General features: G+C 39.9%; 1 protein-coding gene across 1 annotated transcript; it reads left to right on the top strand.

Moving 5' to 3' along the window:
- The first annotated feature begins 7180 nt into the window (after positions 1-7180).
- LOC134798005 (uncharacterized) lies at positions 7181-11266 on the top strand. The gene is made up of 3 exons (XM_063770339.1): positions 7181-7772; positions 7847-11036; positions 11209-11266. Exons 2-3 carry the CDS (start codon positions 8011-8013, stop codon positions 11264-11266), a joined length of 3084 nt encoding a protein of 1027 aa, XP_063626409.1. The 5' UTR covers positions 7181-7772; positions 7847-8010.
- Positions 11267-16919: the final 5653 nt, after the last annotated feature.

The raw sequence follows: 16919 nt of genomic DNA, 5'->3' as shown, positions 1-16919 counted from the left end.
CAGAGATATTCTTTTTTGAAAATAATGTTGTAAAATGAGCAACTTTACGATATAGAGAAGTTTTAAGTTTAGCCACCTAAAAAACTATGTTCCTGAAGTAAGTTACATAGTTGACTACAAATAATAATACTTTAGACTCCTGAGATTAAAAAAATGTTGCGACTTGTTCTGTAATATAAATAGAAACCTTTGATATCGACTGATTTATGTGTATACTAACCAATCTCTTGAAAATAAAGTTTCATTTTCACGATTGATTGCAATGAGCTCTCAAGATTTAAATTTATCTATTAGAAAACGACTCTGAGAGATAGTTTAAGCAAAAAAAATATCGAATTAGACGTGAAAATGTAATTTCTGACTTTTTCATGTAAGATCACAAAATTGAATATTTTTTACTTTTAATCTGACCCACAATCAATTTTTCTGAGCACATATGAAAGAAATTCTGTCATTAAAATGAAATAAGTCCTAAAACCGCAACTAAATACTATATTTAACCACTTATGCCACTTTAAACTTACATAACAATAACGGTCTTTGCTCCATACATTTAAGAAAAGGTACCTTATGGTTATCTATTCTATTCTATTCTAAAAAAGACCTATAATTTGTATGTAAAGAACAGGTACCTTGTTGTTAAGTTACATGATGAGGCATGATGATGATGGAACAGTTAGGATAAACTAATAATATTTTGTGGTTAAGATGCTATAAATCGTCTATTTCTTATCAATAATATATTTTGGTTGCCATTGAAGACTTTGACTTTGAGGTTCGATGACCTCAGATATCCCCTATGGCAACGCGTCGGGTATTGGCATTTTTCAGCAAACCAATGGCAGATTTATTGCATGCGACCAAACCAAATGAAGATTACTCTAGTTAAGAAAGACTTGACGAGAGTAACTTTGGTATAATAGCAGGCTACTTGGATTTGTAATGTCGGTCGATGTACGGTTATAATATTTGCTAGGCCCTTCGACCAGAACTAAAATTATCAAATTAGTTTTTCAGAATGCTAATACAGTTCGCTACCAAACTTCTTTTCCCGTCAATGACTAGTTATTTTGGGGAATTTTCAATGACTTTTCCATAAGGTACCTTTTCTACTAAACTCTGAGACGACATTACTAGACTTATAACTAACATATAACAAACATAAAAACAGGTAAACAAACGTTAAGCATTAAGGTTTCAGATCACCCAATAAAAAAAAATTGAGCATTTTTTCACCTTTTTACAAAACATTTAATATCTCCGAAACTAGAAAACCTCATAAGGTACCTTTTCCCATGGAACGTCACATATATTTAAGTTACCGTGGAATAAAACATCATAAATCACAAAAACTTGGAAATGTCGGGAGGTGCCCCTAATTTGAATGTAAGAACTACGCTTCGCACGCTCGTTCGTTCGAATATGGAAACGTGGCTATACATTGATATAGAATAAGAACTGGATACCCAATCAGCCGCAAAAAATGGCCCCGCAAAAGTAACGTTAAAACAGATCACGCGTTACTTTTTCGTTTAGTCTTGTATGGACCGCTCAAATGTGAAGTTGTCAACAATGTCGTAAAATGGTCGTCAAAATATGCAAAAATAACAATGATAAAATAAGGAAAAAGCTTGGAATGTATTTCTTTCGGTTAGTTCTTTGGATAGCATTACATAATTTATGTAATCTGGTGGTAATTTCATGGTTTTGTATAAATTATTTTGTTAGTACCAAAGAAGGGATGTGAAGGAACAAAAATCTAATGAGTCGATGTGAGGTCAATACTTTTTTTATTTTTATATGGAATTCGTAAGATATAATATTATGTTTAAATTCAAGATTTCCAAGAAAACCTATGCGACGTGCTGAGTGTACTGCTATTATAGCAAGAGATAGGGGTGATGCAGTTTTAAACAAGGCAAAACGGCACTTGTGTGTTCGGCGCATTTCCCTGTTTCCGACATATACACGACCAATAAGGGCTTACATCGACTAACTGTAAATGTTAAACCTGTCTGAACACAGTGACAACCACAGGATTTTCTTGATAAAGACCATAACCAATCAGTACCAGTAGCGACCTGAATATCCCCGTGCACTATATTGCAAAGAACGAAAGTGCGAAGATTATGTAGATCTAAAATACACAGTTATTTAATAAGTTGAATTTATTTCAAGGAAAATAGTATTTAAAGACGTACCTATATATACTTACTTATTAAAAATATATTTGTTTTATGTAACTTAAACGGGTTGTTACCATGAATTAATTTTATTTGAACTCCCGATCAAATTAAATTGATTCATTTATTACTTTGGGTTTTCTGTACAGTAATACCTATTAAAATGTACCAAAGGGACTCCATTCGTTCATTATTCTCATTTGACGTTGTTTGACGTAAATACAAAGGTGAAGTTACGTTTAGTGCCATCGGACTTAAAGTTTTAACAGTGTTGGTACTAATGTTTACAAATTTGACACTTAATGCTTACGACAGTAAGTTCTTTTCCGTACAAAACATTTACCTTGACTCAAAATTTACGTAAGCGTTTTTATCATCAATGCAAATTTGCCGCTACTGTCATTCTGACCCACATTTTGTTGACGTTTTTGTTCCGCTCTGTGTGTCTATTTCTAATATTAAGTCAGTGTGGCTATACCATTTTACAACGAATCTTTTTGGAAACTGGCCAGGGGTATATTTCCATAAGTCATGAGTCCCAATGCAATTTGTGACGATGTCAGCGATTCTGAAACTGCGATATATTAGCATTGCTAAGTAAAGGCCACTTATTCTCTTTAGTTATTCAACTTTTCTGGTAATCCAGTGTCACATGGTCTCGAGATCCATAATAACTATGCGGAATTGGTGAGCGCACTTATACTGGTTGTTGTTACAGGTTGAGCCTACGACTCTCTAGTTCGATAGGTACCTATACTATCGGGAAGTAAATCCACTAAAACTTGGTACCAAGGACGAATTCAAAATATTCAAATGGCGGGAACAGTCTTTGGCCGAGTCGTTACATATTCTTCCTATTGTGATATCGTCTAACTTATCTGTTAGGTACCTACTTAAGTCAGGACGAGATTACACGGCATGTTTTTTATGGCACGTATTTAACCGGTCGCTAATTAATCGAATTTGGGTAGTCGAACGAGCGAGCGAAGCGAACGAAGTTCTTACATTCGACTTGGCACACGCGGCTGGCTAGGGGCACGTCCCGGCATTTCGATGTTTTTAAGCTGAACTATCAGAGGATAGTTTGATACTCAAGAACTTAAGTAAATTAAGTAAAGTCGCATTTGATGAAGTGGAACTGATGATGATGATCAGAACGGAACTCTTCAACGACGCATAGTTCACGTTTGGCGATTTGTCCTCTTCGTTATGTTTGTTAAGCAAGTTAAGTTTTTAAGCCACATTTTTGTCAAGGTCGAGGTCTGATGATGGGATCCATGAGGAATCGAGGGAACTCCTCAAATCTTAAAGGCATGCGTATAGAGATTTGTGTATTTTCATCAGAAAACCAAGAATTTACATTAAAAACTGTCGCGTTTGATGAAGTGGAACTGCTGATGATGATCAGAACAGAACTCTTCAATGACTACACGTTTGACGATTTCGAATTTCGATTTTGACGGAGCTGGCCCTGGAACCAGACATGACCCGGATCCGAGCTTTTATCTGGACCTGAACCCGGACCTGGACCCGGACTTGGACCTGGACCAAGACATAGACCTGGACCTCGACCTAGACCTGGTCCTGGACCCGGAACTGGACCCGGACCCGGACTCGGACCTTGACCCGGAAAACCACTGATACCTAAGCTAAATAAACCACTATGATTACCTACGTTAAAATGTAGGTATAAAGTATAATGATGCCAAACTTACTAGCCCCTCCCGCTCAAACCCCCGTACATCGCACCGCACGCGCCGTTAGGTTAGGTTTGAACTGCGATCCTCACAGAACCGGAAAAAAGTGGGTTAGGTTAGGTTAGAACTGCGAGCCTTACAAAAACGAAATGCTACTAGAAAAGTGGTTTTGGTTAGGTTCGAACTGCAATCCTCACAGAACAGAACTGCTATCAGAGAAGAGGGTTCGTGAGGCTAAAACTGCGACCCTTACAGAAACGAAATGCTACCTACTAGAAAAGTGGGTGGTTTTACCTCCTTTTCTACATAGTGCACCATCTATGTACAATAATCTTTCACCGGCCCCCATAGACTTCGGTTTTTTTTTCTTTAAAATTATTTTGTTCTATTTTATGTTTAACTATACGAGTAAGTAGGTGCAACAAAGTCAATCGCTCTATATAATTTTTGGCAAACCGCGAGTTCTCAGTTCGGGGCGAACTACTAGTTTAAATTAATATAAATGGGTACTAAAATGAATAGTTTCGCAACTAAAACGGAGCCTTAAAATATATCAATATGAGTTGTATTTTAATGCCGTTACGGCTTTTGTTTATTTTTAGGCAGGTACCAAATATTTATTTGGCAACTGAATTATTATATTGGAGACTATTTATGAAGCACATTTTAAAAAGAAAACGGCTATCTATTAATTTTAAAATGAAGTTCTTTTAAAATATTTTGTTTGGTCACTACACGGTCAACCTAACACGCTCCTCCTCGCTTCGCTCGTCGTCGCACCTATGTTTTGACTCTGGCAGAACACAGTGGTAACTATTGAAATAAGTAATTAAAAATTTAAAGACCTAATGGTATAATGGCCATTAGGTGTTTCATGATTAGGAATTTCGACTATAAGTATAGTAGGGTATTATACGTAAATAAATTTGTGGTGTTTTGTGGATTAGGAAATTTGTCAATTTAAAGTATAGGTGAACCAGGATCTATTGAGAGTGCGCCATGTTACGGAAATTTGTTGGTACTAATTTCTAGCAATGGCAACAACTTTAATAATAGACAACATCTACCCTCTATGATAGTTGTCAATATTGACAATGTAAACATTGCTTTGTCTAGTTTCGTGTGAATTATTATTAGACTGCAATAATCATGCCGAAAGTTTTAGATTTTACAGAGAAAAAGTTGTAAACGGTGTATATAGTTATTTATTGAAAAAAAAAACGTGCGGGAGAGAAATTTCTTCCATTAGAAAACATAACAAAATTACCACCTGAATTGACGGGTAAGTTTCAAACTTATGGACAAATGTCACTATAGTCAGGTCGTCACGATTTGGTTGATGTCTTGTAATAATTTGATTTGTGTATTAGGTGTATCGCATGCATCGGTATCACGGATTGCTAGCGAAGGGCGTAAGGGCGGAATTAAACGACCAAACCTAAAAAAAAGAAAACAAAAAAAGAAAATAGATTTGGATGATTTTGATTTATGTGTCATACGTCGTAAAATTCACGAATTTTATAGCGTAAAAACCGAAGAAATATCCAAACATCAAACTTCGCACTTATTAAAGTTGTCGGAATAAAACAAAAATCATCTGCCAATTTCCATTGTCCCCACTATACAAATTGTTGCTATATAAAATTCAAAACGAGCGCCCTCTTGACAATACTCCCAAAATTCTGGTTTACCTATACTAGGTATGCATATGTTTAAGTTTAAACTATTTAAAAATGGAGTATTTAAAGCTTATGTATACAGTGTGTGTATTCCATACGGGCGTATAATGTATCCAGTTATAGTATCTGATCATACAAATCGTATAAGGTAATCATTTTATTAAATAGTGTTATTAATTAGGTGTAATTAATTTTTTTAATCCTACCGAGCAGCAATGTACGCCGTCCACCTTAATTTGACATGACAAGTAATTAACTACTTGCCACGTGAAATGAAGTGTTTGTTTACTTTATTTTTATGTATTTTTGAGACAAACCCTAAATTAAAGAAGCACGATCGGAATAATCATGGCCTTAAGTAAATTATTATTTTGCAGCAATCGCTAAGGTGTAATTAATTACTTACTGTACACCTGATACGAGGCAGTGCAAATTACGTTAGTTATCCTGCTAATACGATTGTTGAATCTTCATTTCACTATCAAACTACTTATTAGTTTAATATCCATCATTAAATTTTACAAACAAGTAGTAATAGTGAAGTAGATTTCTGATAAATTCACGTATTTAACTGCATGGAAACCCGCATTTATCAATAAACGACTGATGTTGCTTGTCATATAAGATTTTATTTGGTAAAAACAAAGAAAGAAATAAACAAACATAATAAAACTTTAAAATCTAAAGATAAAAAAATTGGCCCAGATTGCTTGCTTGTCATCACTTTATGTCATTATCTGTTTTGATAACATTATTACTCCTCAACCTTAAGTGAACGGAAAGGTTTGATTAGAATAAAACTACAACATAAACATCGAAGGAGTCCAGTAATTGTCTAATTGACTTTTTGATTTAAATTTAGGTATTAAGTAGAGATAAAAACTTTTAGATTTTTGGTTGATAAAAAAAATTGTATTTCTGGTTTCTGTTTTCCTGACATAATCTGTCATGTTGCCGTCAGTGATAAAAATAATTGTTGAAAATGTCGCGACCGTCGAATTTTCCTCCTAATGAACTCGCTGATATGATTTTGATTTACGGCGAAGCTCAACAACGCGGCCGAATAGCTTTAGAGTTGTACAGAGAGCGATTTCCGAACAGGCGAACTCCCCGAAACTCACGAGTAATCGTAAATGCTCTTCAGCGTATTCGAGATGGTCTACCTATCAATGGAAGAACAATTGGAGAGCAAAATAATGACCGTCTGCCGGGACGAGTACAGGAAAACATTTTGCAATATTTCTCATTGCACCCGGAGAGCAGCACCAGAGAAGTGTAAGAGAGTCTGTTTATACCGTCGCTGCATCACTTGCATGGAACTGCGTGGCTGTCACGTAGAAAACATGTACCTAAGGCGGGTAAATCGACGTGATTAGTTAAGATACCTATGCAATAAAGTAGGGGAGACCGAGGTGAGTTGTGACAGAGGAGAGTTGTGACATTGTCAATTTTTTGGAATCTATTAACTAAAAACTAGGTCGCAATAGCGCGCGTTTGTTAGTTCAAGTTGCGAGCTAACAAACGCACACTGTTGCGAGCTCACTAACAGTTATTAGATTCCAAAAAATCGACAATGTCACAACTCTCCTCTGTCACAACTCACCTCGGTCTCCCCTAATGTGTTACGGCAATACCTAAAGCGCATAGAAACAGGCGGCGGCCCGTGACCTTCAGCCTGGCTCGCGCCTAGCGACCCGCGCGCTCATCCCCGGCTGCGATGCACCTACCACGAGTACCATGACGTCACACACATGTCATCGCGTCATGTTACCAGCGACCAATGAGAGGCATACATCAGATATGTCGTGATCGGCAGCCAATGGTGTAGCGGCTCGTCATCCCTTCGCGCACCAATGAAGACAGAGGATGACACTTACAATTTTGATCTCTCACATCGAACTACCACGTAGCCTATACCTATCTTCACTTTTGCTCATTTTTAATGTAAATTTAATTCAGTAAAAAATAATGTAAAATCCCGAATTAAATGTAGTTAATTCGAAGAACCTGCTGCCTTCGTCATTTCATCAACCTGCCATCCACATCAGCGCAAATCCTGGCCATCAGCCCCAACTTATGTCTATACGCGCAGACATAAAATTTGGACCTTCGAGACCGAATATCAACCAGCCTTGGATCCACGGATTGGGTGTGAGAACGCATCGGCAGAGTGCTGTAAAGACCAGAGTCATCGGCAGCGGTGAAGATCTTCGGTGAGACGTGCCAGCTTACCTTTCCTACCTTTCCCTTTTACGCTTGCGTCATACCGTGCTTTTCTCAATTCCAGTGCTTGTGCTTTCGTTGTGACCCTATCGCACGTCGTCGAGTCGACCTTCGCATAAGTCTGCAAGCAGCCCGCGTCAGCTTTACTGCTAGCTGCCTTGCTGTGCTCGACCTTGGTGGTGTTTGCAACTGTGAGTACTTAGCGCCTGCCTTTATTTGATTCGCAAAATGACTGGCAAAGATGATCTTGTGTTTCACGCCGCGTTAGGTCCTAATCAAGACGCGGACTCGGAAACCATAAAGCATTTAAACCGTAGGCGAGGTTCCATAAAATGTAGGCTAACTAATTTCAAAAAGTTTGTAAAAACATTTGAGGGTTTAACTTTGTCCGATGCCCAGCGCACAGAGCTCAATTTACGCATGCAGGGAGCTCAGGGTATTTTCGACGATTTTACTGAAATTCATAATCAGTTAGAAGGTTTAATTCCCGATATCGAAATGGACGCACTTTTTGAAACCAGAGAGGTGTTTGAAAGCGAATATTACGCGATTTTAGCTCAGGCACAATGTATGGTGAAATGCTCGGAGAAAGCTAACGAGCCTAAAGTGCAAGCTTCTAATAATTTGACGCAAACAGTTCGGCTCCCCGTCATTTCTTTGCCTACTTTCGACGGATCTTATGAACACTGGTTACAATTCCGTGACACATTTTCGTCCTTAGTGCACAACTCGCAAGAAATAACCAGCATTCAAAAGTTCCATTATTTAAAATCATCGCTCAAGGGTAATGCGCTTCTTGTTATCGATTCGCTTGAGTTTTCGGCAGATAATTACGCGATTGCTTGGGAATTGCTACTTAACCGGTATGACAATAGTAGATTGCTAGTACACAATCACGTAAAGGCATTATTTTCTATACAATCGCTTAACAAAGAATCGCCGGCACTGTTAAGAAAGTTGTTAGATACAGTTTTAAAGAATTTACGCGCTTTAAAAATGCTCGGCGAGCCCACAGAAAGTTGGGACACACTAATTATTTATTTAGTTGTCTCTAAATTAGATTCCACTACCGAACGTGAGTGGGAGCAATATAAAAGCACTTTATTACCAGTGTCGAACGAAAACAAAACCGCGCTTAAGGTAGATGATTTGCTAAAATTCATTCGCGACCGCGCCGATATGTTAGAAACCTTATTGGTTACGCACAGTCGGTCTAGCTCAAATAGCACTTATCCGCAGCATGATGCTAAAAAATCATACACTCATAACGCGAACTCGGCTCCAAAAGTTCACTGCAATGTTGTCACCGAAAAGTCCGTGGACAAATCTCACTCCAAACAAACACCTAACAAAAAATTATGCATTATGTGCAACGGTAAACATCCTTTGTACTCGTGTCAAGCATTTATTGATTTAAGTTTGCAAGATAAATTAAAGTTAGTTCGCGAGAAATATTTGTGTGAGAATTGTTTACGAACGGGGCATGCGCCCAGTGAATGCCGATATGGCCCGTGTAGGAAGTGTAACAAAAAACACAATTCCATAATTCACGAGGACGAGAAGGAAGGTGCCAGTGACAAGCGCTCCGTAGCATTGCTGGCAACTGACAACGCATCCAGGTCGCCCTCCTCCTCCTCCTCGATCGCTGATAATAATATCGCACACGCACAACACGTATTGCAGGTATCGAACGCACACATAGACGAAGACTTATACGCGCGATTGTCTTCGAAGCGTCCTGTAATTTTAGCAACCGCCATTGTCGAAATTCAAGATAGTTACGGTAATTATCATAAAACGCGAGTGATTCTCGATAATGGGAGCGAAGGTTGTCTAATTACCGAAGCGTTGTTTAACAAATTAAATCCGCCATATATACAGTCCACAGAAGAACTAAATGGTATCATGAATTTAGCTACACATAGTTCGCGAGTATGTGAAATAAAAATAAATTCACTTGTTACCGATTTTAAAACGCGATTACAATGTCGAGTTTTACCGCAGTTAACCTCGTCATTGCCTACGTTTCCGAGCAAACGTAATCAATACCGCATTCCAGACAACGTACGTCTGTCAGATCCTAACTTTTATGAAAGTCAGCCTGTTGAGGTACTTATAGGAGCTGACCTGTTCTGGGAGCTCCTCGAAGGGATAGTTGAGATAAACCGCTTAATAAACGGATCATTCTTAGTAAATACTAAGCTAGGATGGATCGTCTCGGGTCCTGTCTCCTCTAATACGCGCAATACCAAACCTATTAATTGTAATTTTATGCAATCTATTGACGCGCCATCATTAGACAATCAATTACGTAGGTTTTGGGAAATAGAGGAGGTGCAGGTAAACAACAAATCGCACGATTCGCGCAGCGAAGAGGAGATTGCATGCGAAGACCATTTTGTCAAAACGACCACCCGTCTCGAGGATGGTAGGTTTTGCGTGCAACTTCCTCTCAAAGAACCTCCCGAATCTCTCGGTGACTCATTCGCGCAAGCAAAAAGACGCTTTATGTCGCTGGAAAAACGTCTCAATCGCGATCCAGTATATAAAGGCATGTACAGCGATTTTATAAAGGAGTATCTCGCGTTAGGTCATATGAAACGAGTATATACCTACGGAACCCCTAATTACTTTCTGGCCCACCACGGAATTTATCGTGCACATGCACAAAAAACACGACTTAGAATTGTTTACGACGCTAGCGCCCCCACGACCAGTGGCAAATCGTTGAACGACATACAATGCGTAGGCGCACCTATTCAAGGCGATTTGATTTCCATATTGCTAAGATTCCGCGAAAATAGGTTTGTTGCGTGCGCTGACATCGAAAAGCATTATAGACAAGTCCTAATTGACGAATCTCAACGCGACTTACAACTTATTTTATGGCGCGATAATCCAAGCGACGACCTTGAAATATATCAGCTGAGCACCGTTACATACGGCACGGCGGCCGCTGCCTTCCTCAGTTGCAGGTGTCTAAAACAATTGGCGCTGGAATGTACAGATCCCGAAGTAGCTAGGACGATTAGAGACGATTTTTACGTAGACGATTTCATCTCTGGATCGTCTACAATTCCCGAATTGCTACGAATTTGTGATGAAACCGCGAAAGTTTTAAGTTCTGGTTGCTTCCCATTACGAAAATGGGTTTTTAACTTCGACTGTACCGACCAACGTTATAATGATAATACGACGTCAAAAGAATTATCATTAGGCGAACACGCGCATAGTAAGACTTTAGGTCTCGGTTGGTACAACGAAAGTGACGAACTGTTCTATCATACGCGACACGAGCCAAATCTTAAACCTGTCACGAAACGCATAATATTATCCACGGCATCACAGGTTTTCGATCCGCTCGGATTATTAAGTCCAATGATAATTATCGCCAAATGTTTATTACAACGGCTGTTTTTATTAAAGGTTGATTGGGACGCAGCGGTTCCCGATGACGTCACGCAAGCCTGGCACCGCTTTGTAAACAACCTGGCTATTTTACCTAGTATTCGCATACCACGTCATGTTATGTGCAATGACCCTATATGTATAGATTTGCATATATTTTCAGACGCAAGCCAATTAGCGTATGGCACTTGCGCCTATTTACGAACGATTGATAATAAATCAGCTGTTACCGTCCGGTTGCTATGCTCGAAAAGTAAAGTGGCCCCAATTTCGCCTCCTTTGAGTACGCCTCGACTGGAGCTGTCTGCGTGCTTATTGGGCGCTAGATTATACAATAAAATAAAAGAATCGTTCCGCGCAAAATTCAACCAAGTAATATTTCATACCGATTCAACCATAGCATTAAGTTGGCTCCGAATGCAGCCTAATTTACTAAAACCTTTCGTTCAAAATAGGGTTGCGCAAATCCACGAAATCACGAAGGGGGGGTCGTTCTCTCATTTCGTGCAAATCGGTGATGTTCTCTCGATTTGTAAATTTTGTTTTAAATGGTAAATTTTTGGGTTTTCATGCATTGTGGATTCATTTATTGACACTTTTATGCTAAAGGCACCTTCGTAACCTTATTCCTTTTCATTTAATAAGACTGGTGGTAATGAACTACGCGCTGGTAATGAAATGGGCATGGATGGTAATTTTATCAGTGGAGGGTAATGAAACAAACTTATGAAATCGCAATAAAAAAACTTTAGTTAACGAAAATTAACACCATTAATATAATGAACAACATTAAAATCACGTGTCTTAAGCGCTGTGCAGACGATCAAGCCGTGAGGAATTCTCTGACGTTGCGAGTGACAAAGCCTAATCTACTGAAGCTACAGTACCAAGTGCTTTGATATGGTCGTGAAATGTTAGCCGCGTATCGAATATGACCGCAAGATCCTTTACTGAGACGACTCTTGTTATTACAAGAGTCTATTGATCTAAGAGTCTATTGGCTCAGGTCCAAGAAAAAATTGAGCATGTGTAGGAAATAGGGCTTGATTAAAACTACACACTTGACACTTAGCCCCATTGAAAGTCAGTTTGTTATCCCGACTCCATTGGAACAGAGATGAAAAATCCTCCTGCAGCAACTTACAATCCTCCTCCTTCTCAACTCAATATACCAATTTAAGATCGTCGGCGTAGAGTAGACAACGAGCGTTATGGATAACCGAGGGCAGGTCATTGACCATTATTCCAAATAGGAAAGGCCCCAAGATTGGACCTTGGCTGTCACCAGAACGAGTATGGTACGGATCTGGTACGAAGTGACCATGCTGGTCGTTGCGTACTGCGGTTGATCACGCAGATAACTGGCAAAAATGTTAAGCAAATGTGGATGCATGCATATCCAGATGCTCTGAGATGGTGTCAACCAAGGTCAGGTTAGTTTTCACAGACCGTTTCGCTCTGAAACCATGCTGAGTGTTGCACAGGAATAATGGTTTCACTTGTTTCGACAACGTGCCATGGAGTATGGACTCAAACAGCTTTGCTGAAACTGAAAGAAAAGAATACCTTGACTTTGGGATCGGTCTTATCCGTGAAATCTTCCAATGGTGAGGATATGTACTTGTGGTGAGTAGGTACCAGATTAAGCATGGAGTGTATTGGACCATTCAAATGCTCTAAACACCCCTTTAAGATATATGCAGGTACCAGATTAAGCATGGAGTGTATTGGACCATTCAAATGCTCTAAACACCCCTTTAAGATATATGCAGGTACCTAAGTAGTCTGGACCAACAGCATAGAAGCCCGAAAAACTTACTTTGGTGTTAAGACCCCTTATGCAGGTACCTAAGTAGTCTGGACCAACAGCATAGAAGCCCGAAAAACTTACTTTGGTGTTAAGACCCCTTACATTTTGGTAAATTAGATCCAGTGAAGGTTTCAAATCAGGATTCCGAACTAAGTATTACTGGTTGGTTTTTGTCTGACTCCCATTGACGTTGGATTTACGAAATGACCACGATTATCGCGCTACATAGTTGGAAATAAACAGGATTCATACATTGTCGAGGGTACTCCTATTTTGAAAGTCTTGGAGTCACCTTTGAGCTTAAGTTCATCGACAGTGCACCATGAATAACAGCAGATATGTCCGTATGTCCTCCGATCCTCAAGCTATATTCCACAGATGGATGAACTTGCGATGGTCCACCGCCCTGAGAGGGATTTTACACCGCTTTTTACTGCTGGTATCAGTTTTCTGAGATTTATCATGCACGGATTGGGAATTGTCGCTTTTGACGGCGGAGGCACTATTATTGCTTATCGGCCTGTGTTTATATTTCTGTAGTTTCTGCCCTTTATTCCAAACATTTGCCCCGTTCTCTACCTTATCGTCGACAGGTATCAGATGATTCCAACTCACTTAGTCTCTTAGTAACGTGTCAAATTTCTCAGCACAGTCCTTGAGTGCGGTCTGGTATTATATGTAGAGCGGCAGGTTATGTTAATCTACTGCGCTCTAGTTAGATCCATAAATCACCAGTTGGGCTCCCCTATATATTATTACATACAGTTTTAAATGTTTATACCAACATACTATTTATAATAACTTAACCCTCTTTCCATTAAATGCACTGCCTCTAATACATTATCATTACCTTCTAAATTCGTTCATTACCTTCCCTGGCAAAATTGGAAGGAAAAGAAATGAATGAAACAGATATGAATGAAGTTTTGGAAGTTTTCGTCGCCTAGGTCGGTTGATATCAGACCTTGATTTCGCAGAATAAGCCACACGAAAGGCAACCCTAAAACACATCAATTGGGTATAATTTTAATAATGTACAATTGGTACTTACTGTATATATCACTAGATGGCGATGACGATTTATCTGAACCACACTCCTTCCCGACACGAGAGAACGTAGGTATTTTCGTCAAAAGCAACATACGGACGACCGCTGTGGTAGCACGCGGCCAACTGACTGACGAACAATGTGTTGTATCCGCGGGAATTGCTATATACCCTTGCTATATAGCAAAATATAGCTAATCCATTTCTCGCGTCGGTAATGAAGAAATTGCTTGGACCATCACTTATAAAGCTGTATAGTTTTATTGTTAATTTCTTAGCGTATAATATTATAGGATATAAAACATAACTAAATTACTTGTTTACTGAACCAACAACAAGTTTTCTATTTTTAGTATCTTAAGGTTCAAATGGAGGTCAAAGTTTAACTTCACGCGTTACATGCAGAGAGGAATGAAAATAGTGGGGGTTAATTGTAAATATAAAGAAAATAACCACCTTTTTAGAATTGTTCATGGCGGGCCAATATACTTTAGGTCCTATGTTACAACCTTGCATTAACAGATATTCGAAAACACCATCACATTTTTGGTAAATTGCAAATAATACCGATTTGCACGAAATGCGAGAATGACCCAGGATCATTCGTGGCATCACGTTAGCGGCAAGTGCAACCCGGCCGATTTGGTTTCCAGGGGAGTACAGTTGGACGCGCTTCGCACCTCCAACCTCTGGTGGAGCGGCCCCGACTTCCTTCATGACATTAATTATAATGCTCAGACCGTAGATCCCTCATTGTTGCCAGACGAGTCCCAGATACCCGAACGTAAAACTAACCCTATGACTAGTCTGGTATGCAACGACAATAATAACAATAACTTGTTTACATTCGACAGGTTCTCTCAGTTCAACCGTATGCAGCGCGCAGCCGCATATGTACTTCGCTTCATTCATAACTCGCGCAATAAAAATGCACGTCGTACCGGTGCGCTCACTGTAGATGAACTGAGGGAATCTGAGATACTGCTCTCGCGCTTATCGCAATTGGAATCATTATCCGATGTTCACAACGCATTGACAAAGAACAAATGCATCGCAAAGGGTTTCTTAACCAAATTGTTCATTGACAATAATAATCTAATTAGAGTCGGAGGACGACTTACAAATTCGTCGAGGTTTGATTACGATAAGAAACACCCGATATTGCTTTCTAGTAAGCACCATTTTACTATTTTATTGTTCCGATATGAACATAAAAGATTATTGCACGCGGGACCACAGCATATATTATTCTCACTTCGCGAGTCCTGGTGGCCCATAAGCGGTAGGAATCTCGCTAGGAAAGTGGTTCACAGCTGTGTTGTTTGCGTTCGTTTTAAAGGTAAAACGCTAACTCCTATCATGGGTAATTTACCTTCAGAGCGATTAGAACCCGGGTTTGCGTTTGTCAATTGCGCTGTGGACTATGGAGGTCCATTCTATATTTTAAACCGTAAAGGTCGGGGAGCCACAACTGTTAAGGCGTATTTATGTATATTTATATGCTTTGCTACACGCGCAGTTCACTTGGAGTTGGTTACCGATCTCTCTTCTGAAGCTTACCTACTGGCGTTGAAAAGGTTCATTTCGCGTCGTGGTAAACCTTCAAAAATATTTTCAGACAACGGACGGAACTTTGTAGGTCTTATGAATGATTTTTCAAAGTTTTTAAAATCATGTTCAGGCGAAATAAAAGAATACGCGAACTCGCATAAAATTGAATTTATTATGACGCCACCTTATGCTAGTCATTTTGCCGGTCTGGTCGAGGCTGGTGTTAAGAGTTGCAAGCATCACTTGCGACGTGTGATAGGTGACGTTAAGCTAACTTACGAACATTTTAGCACGATTTTGACCCAATGCGAAGCTATCCTGAATTCCAGGCCCTTGAGTCCTTTGTCCTCAGACCCGCAAGACTACACCCCTTTAACCCCTGCTCATTTCCTGGTTGGACGTCCGCTGACAGCTCCTGCGTGCGCTGACCTCAACGACGCTCCCGTGCACCGTCTGTCACGATACCAGCGAGTGGAGCAAATGCGACAACATTTCTGGGCTAGGTGGTCGAAGGAGTTCATATCCGAGCTGCAGGTCAGGACTAAGTGGACGCGCAATATGGACGGCCTAAAGGTGGATACCCTCGTCTTGATCAAGGAGGACCATGCTCCGCCTCTCAAATGGAGCTTAGGGCGAATCACCAAGACTTTCCCGGGCAAAGACGGCGTCTCCCGAGTAGCCGATATCCGCACATCCCGCGGCACTGTACGCCGAGCTTTTTCGAAAATCTGCCCGCTACCTACACATGATGACTAACTTCACCGTCTCATCTTTACATTGGAAGTTGACTCTTCCAAGGCCGGGAGCTTATGTTACGGCAATACCTAAAGCGCATAGAAACAGGCGGCGGCCCGTGACCTTCAGCCTGGCTCGCGCCTAGCGACCCGCGCGCTCATCCCCGGCTGCGATGCACCTACCACGAGTACCATGACGTCACACACATGTCATCGCGTCATGTTACCAGCGACCAATGAGAGGCATACATCAGATATGTCGTGATCGGCAGCCAATGGTGTAGCGGCTCGTCATCCCTTCGCGCACCAATGAAGACAGAGGATGACACTTACAATTTTGATCTCTCACATCGAACTACCACGTAGCCTATACCTATCTTCACTTTTGCTCATTTTTAATGTAAATTTAATTCAGTAAAAAATAATGTAAAATCCCGAATTAAATGTAGTTAATTCGAAGAACCTGCTGCCTTCGTCATTTCATCAACCTGCCATCCACATCAGCGCAAATCCTGGCCATCAGCCCCAACTTATGTCTATACGCGCAGACATAATGAGTAATTATTTTCGACTTTTATTGAATAATA

Source organism: Cydia splendana, chromosome 16, assembly GCF_910591565.1.
Source record: "Cydia splendana chromosome 16, ilCydSple1.2, whole genome shotgun sequence".
In the NCBI taxonomy this organism is placed as follows: domain Eukaryota; kingdom Metazoa; phylum Arthropoda; class Insecta; order Lepidoptera; family Tortricidae; genus Cydia; species Cydia splendana.
Note: the sequence above shows the minus strand (reverse complement) of the source record. Positions and strands in the feature narration are given on the sequence as shown.

Bases quoted from the DNA above. Each gene is read 5' to 3' on its own strand.
- LOC134798005 (XM_063770339.1), top strand. From the start codon at position 8,011: ATGACTGGCAAAGATGATCTTGTGTTTCACGCCGCGTTAGGTCCTAAT. The intron at 11,037-11,208 runs GTACAACGAAAG...TTTTTATTAAAG, and splicing joins AAGACTTTAGGTCTCGGTTG to GTTGATTGGGACGCAGCGGT.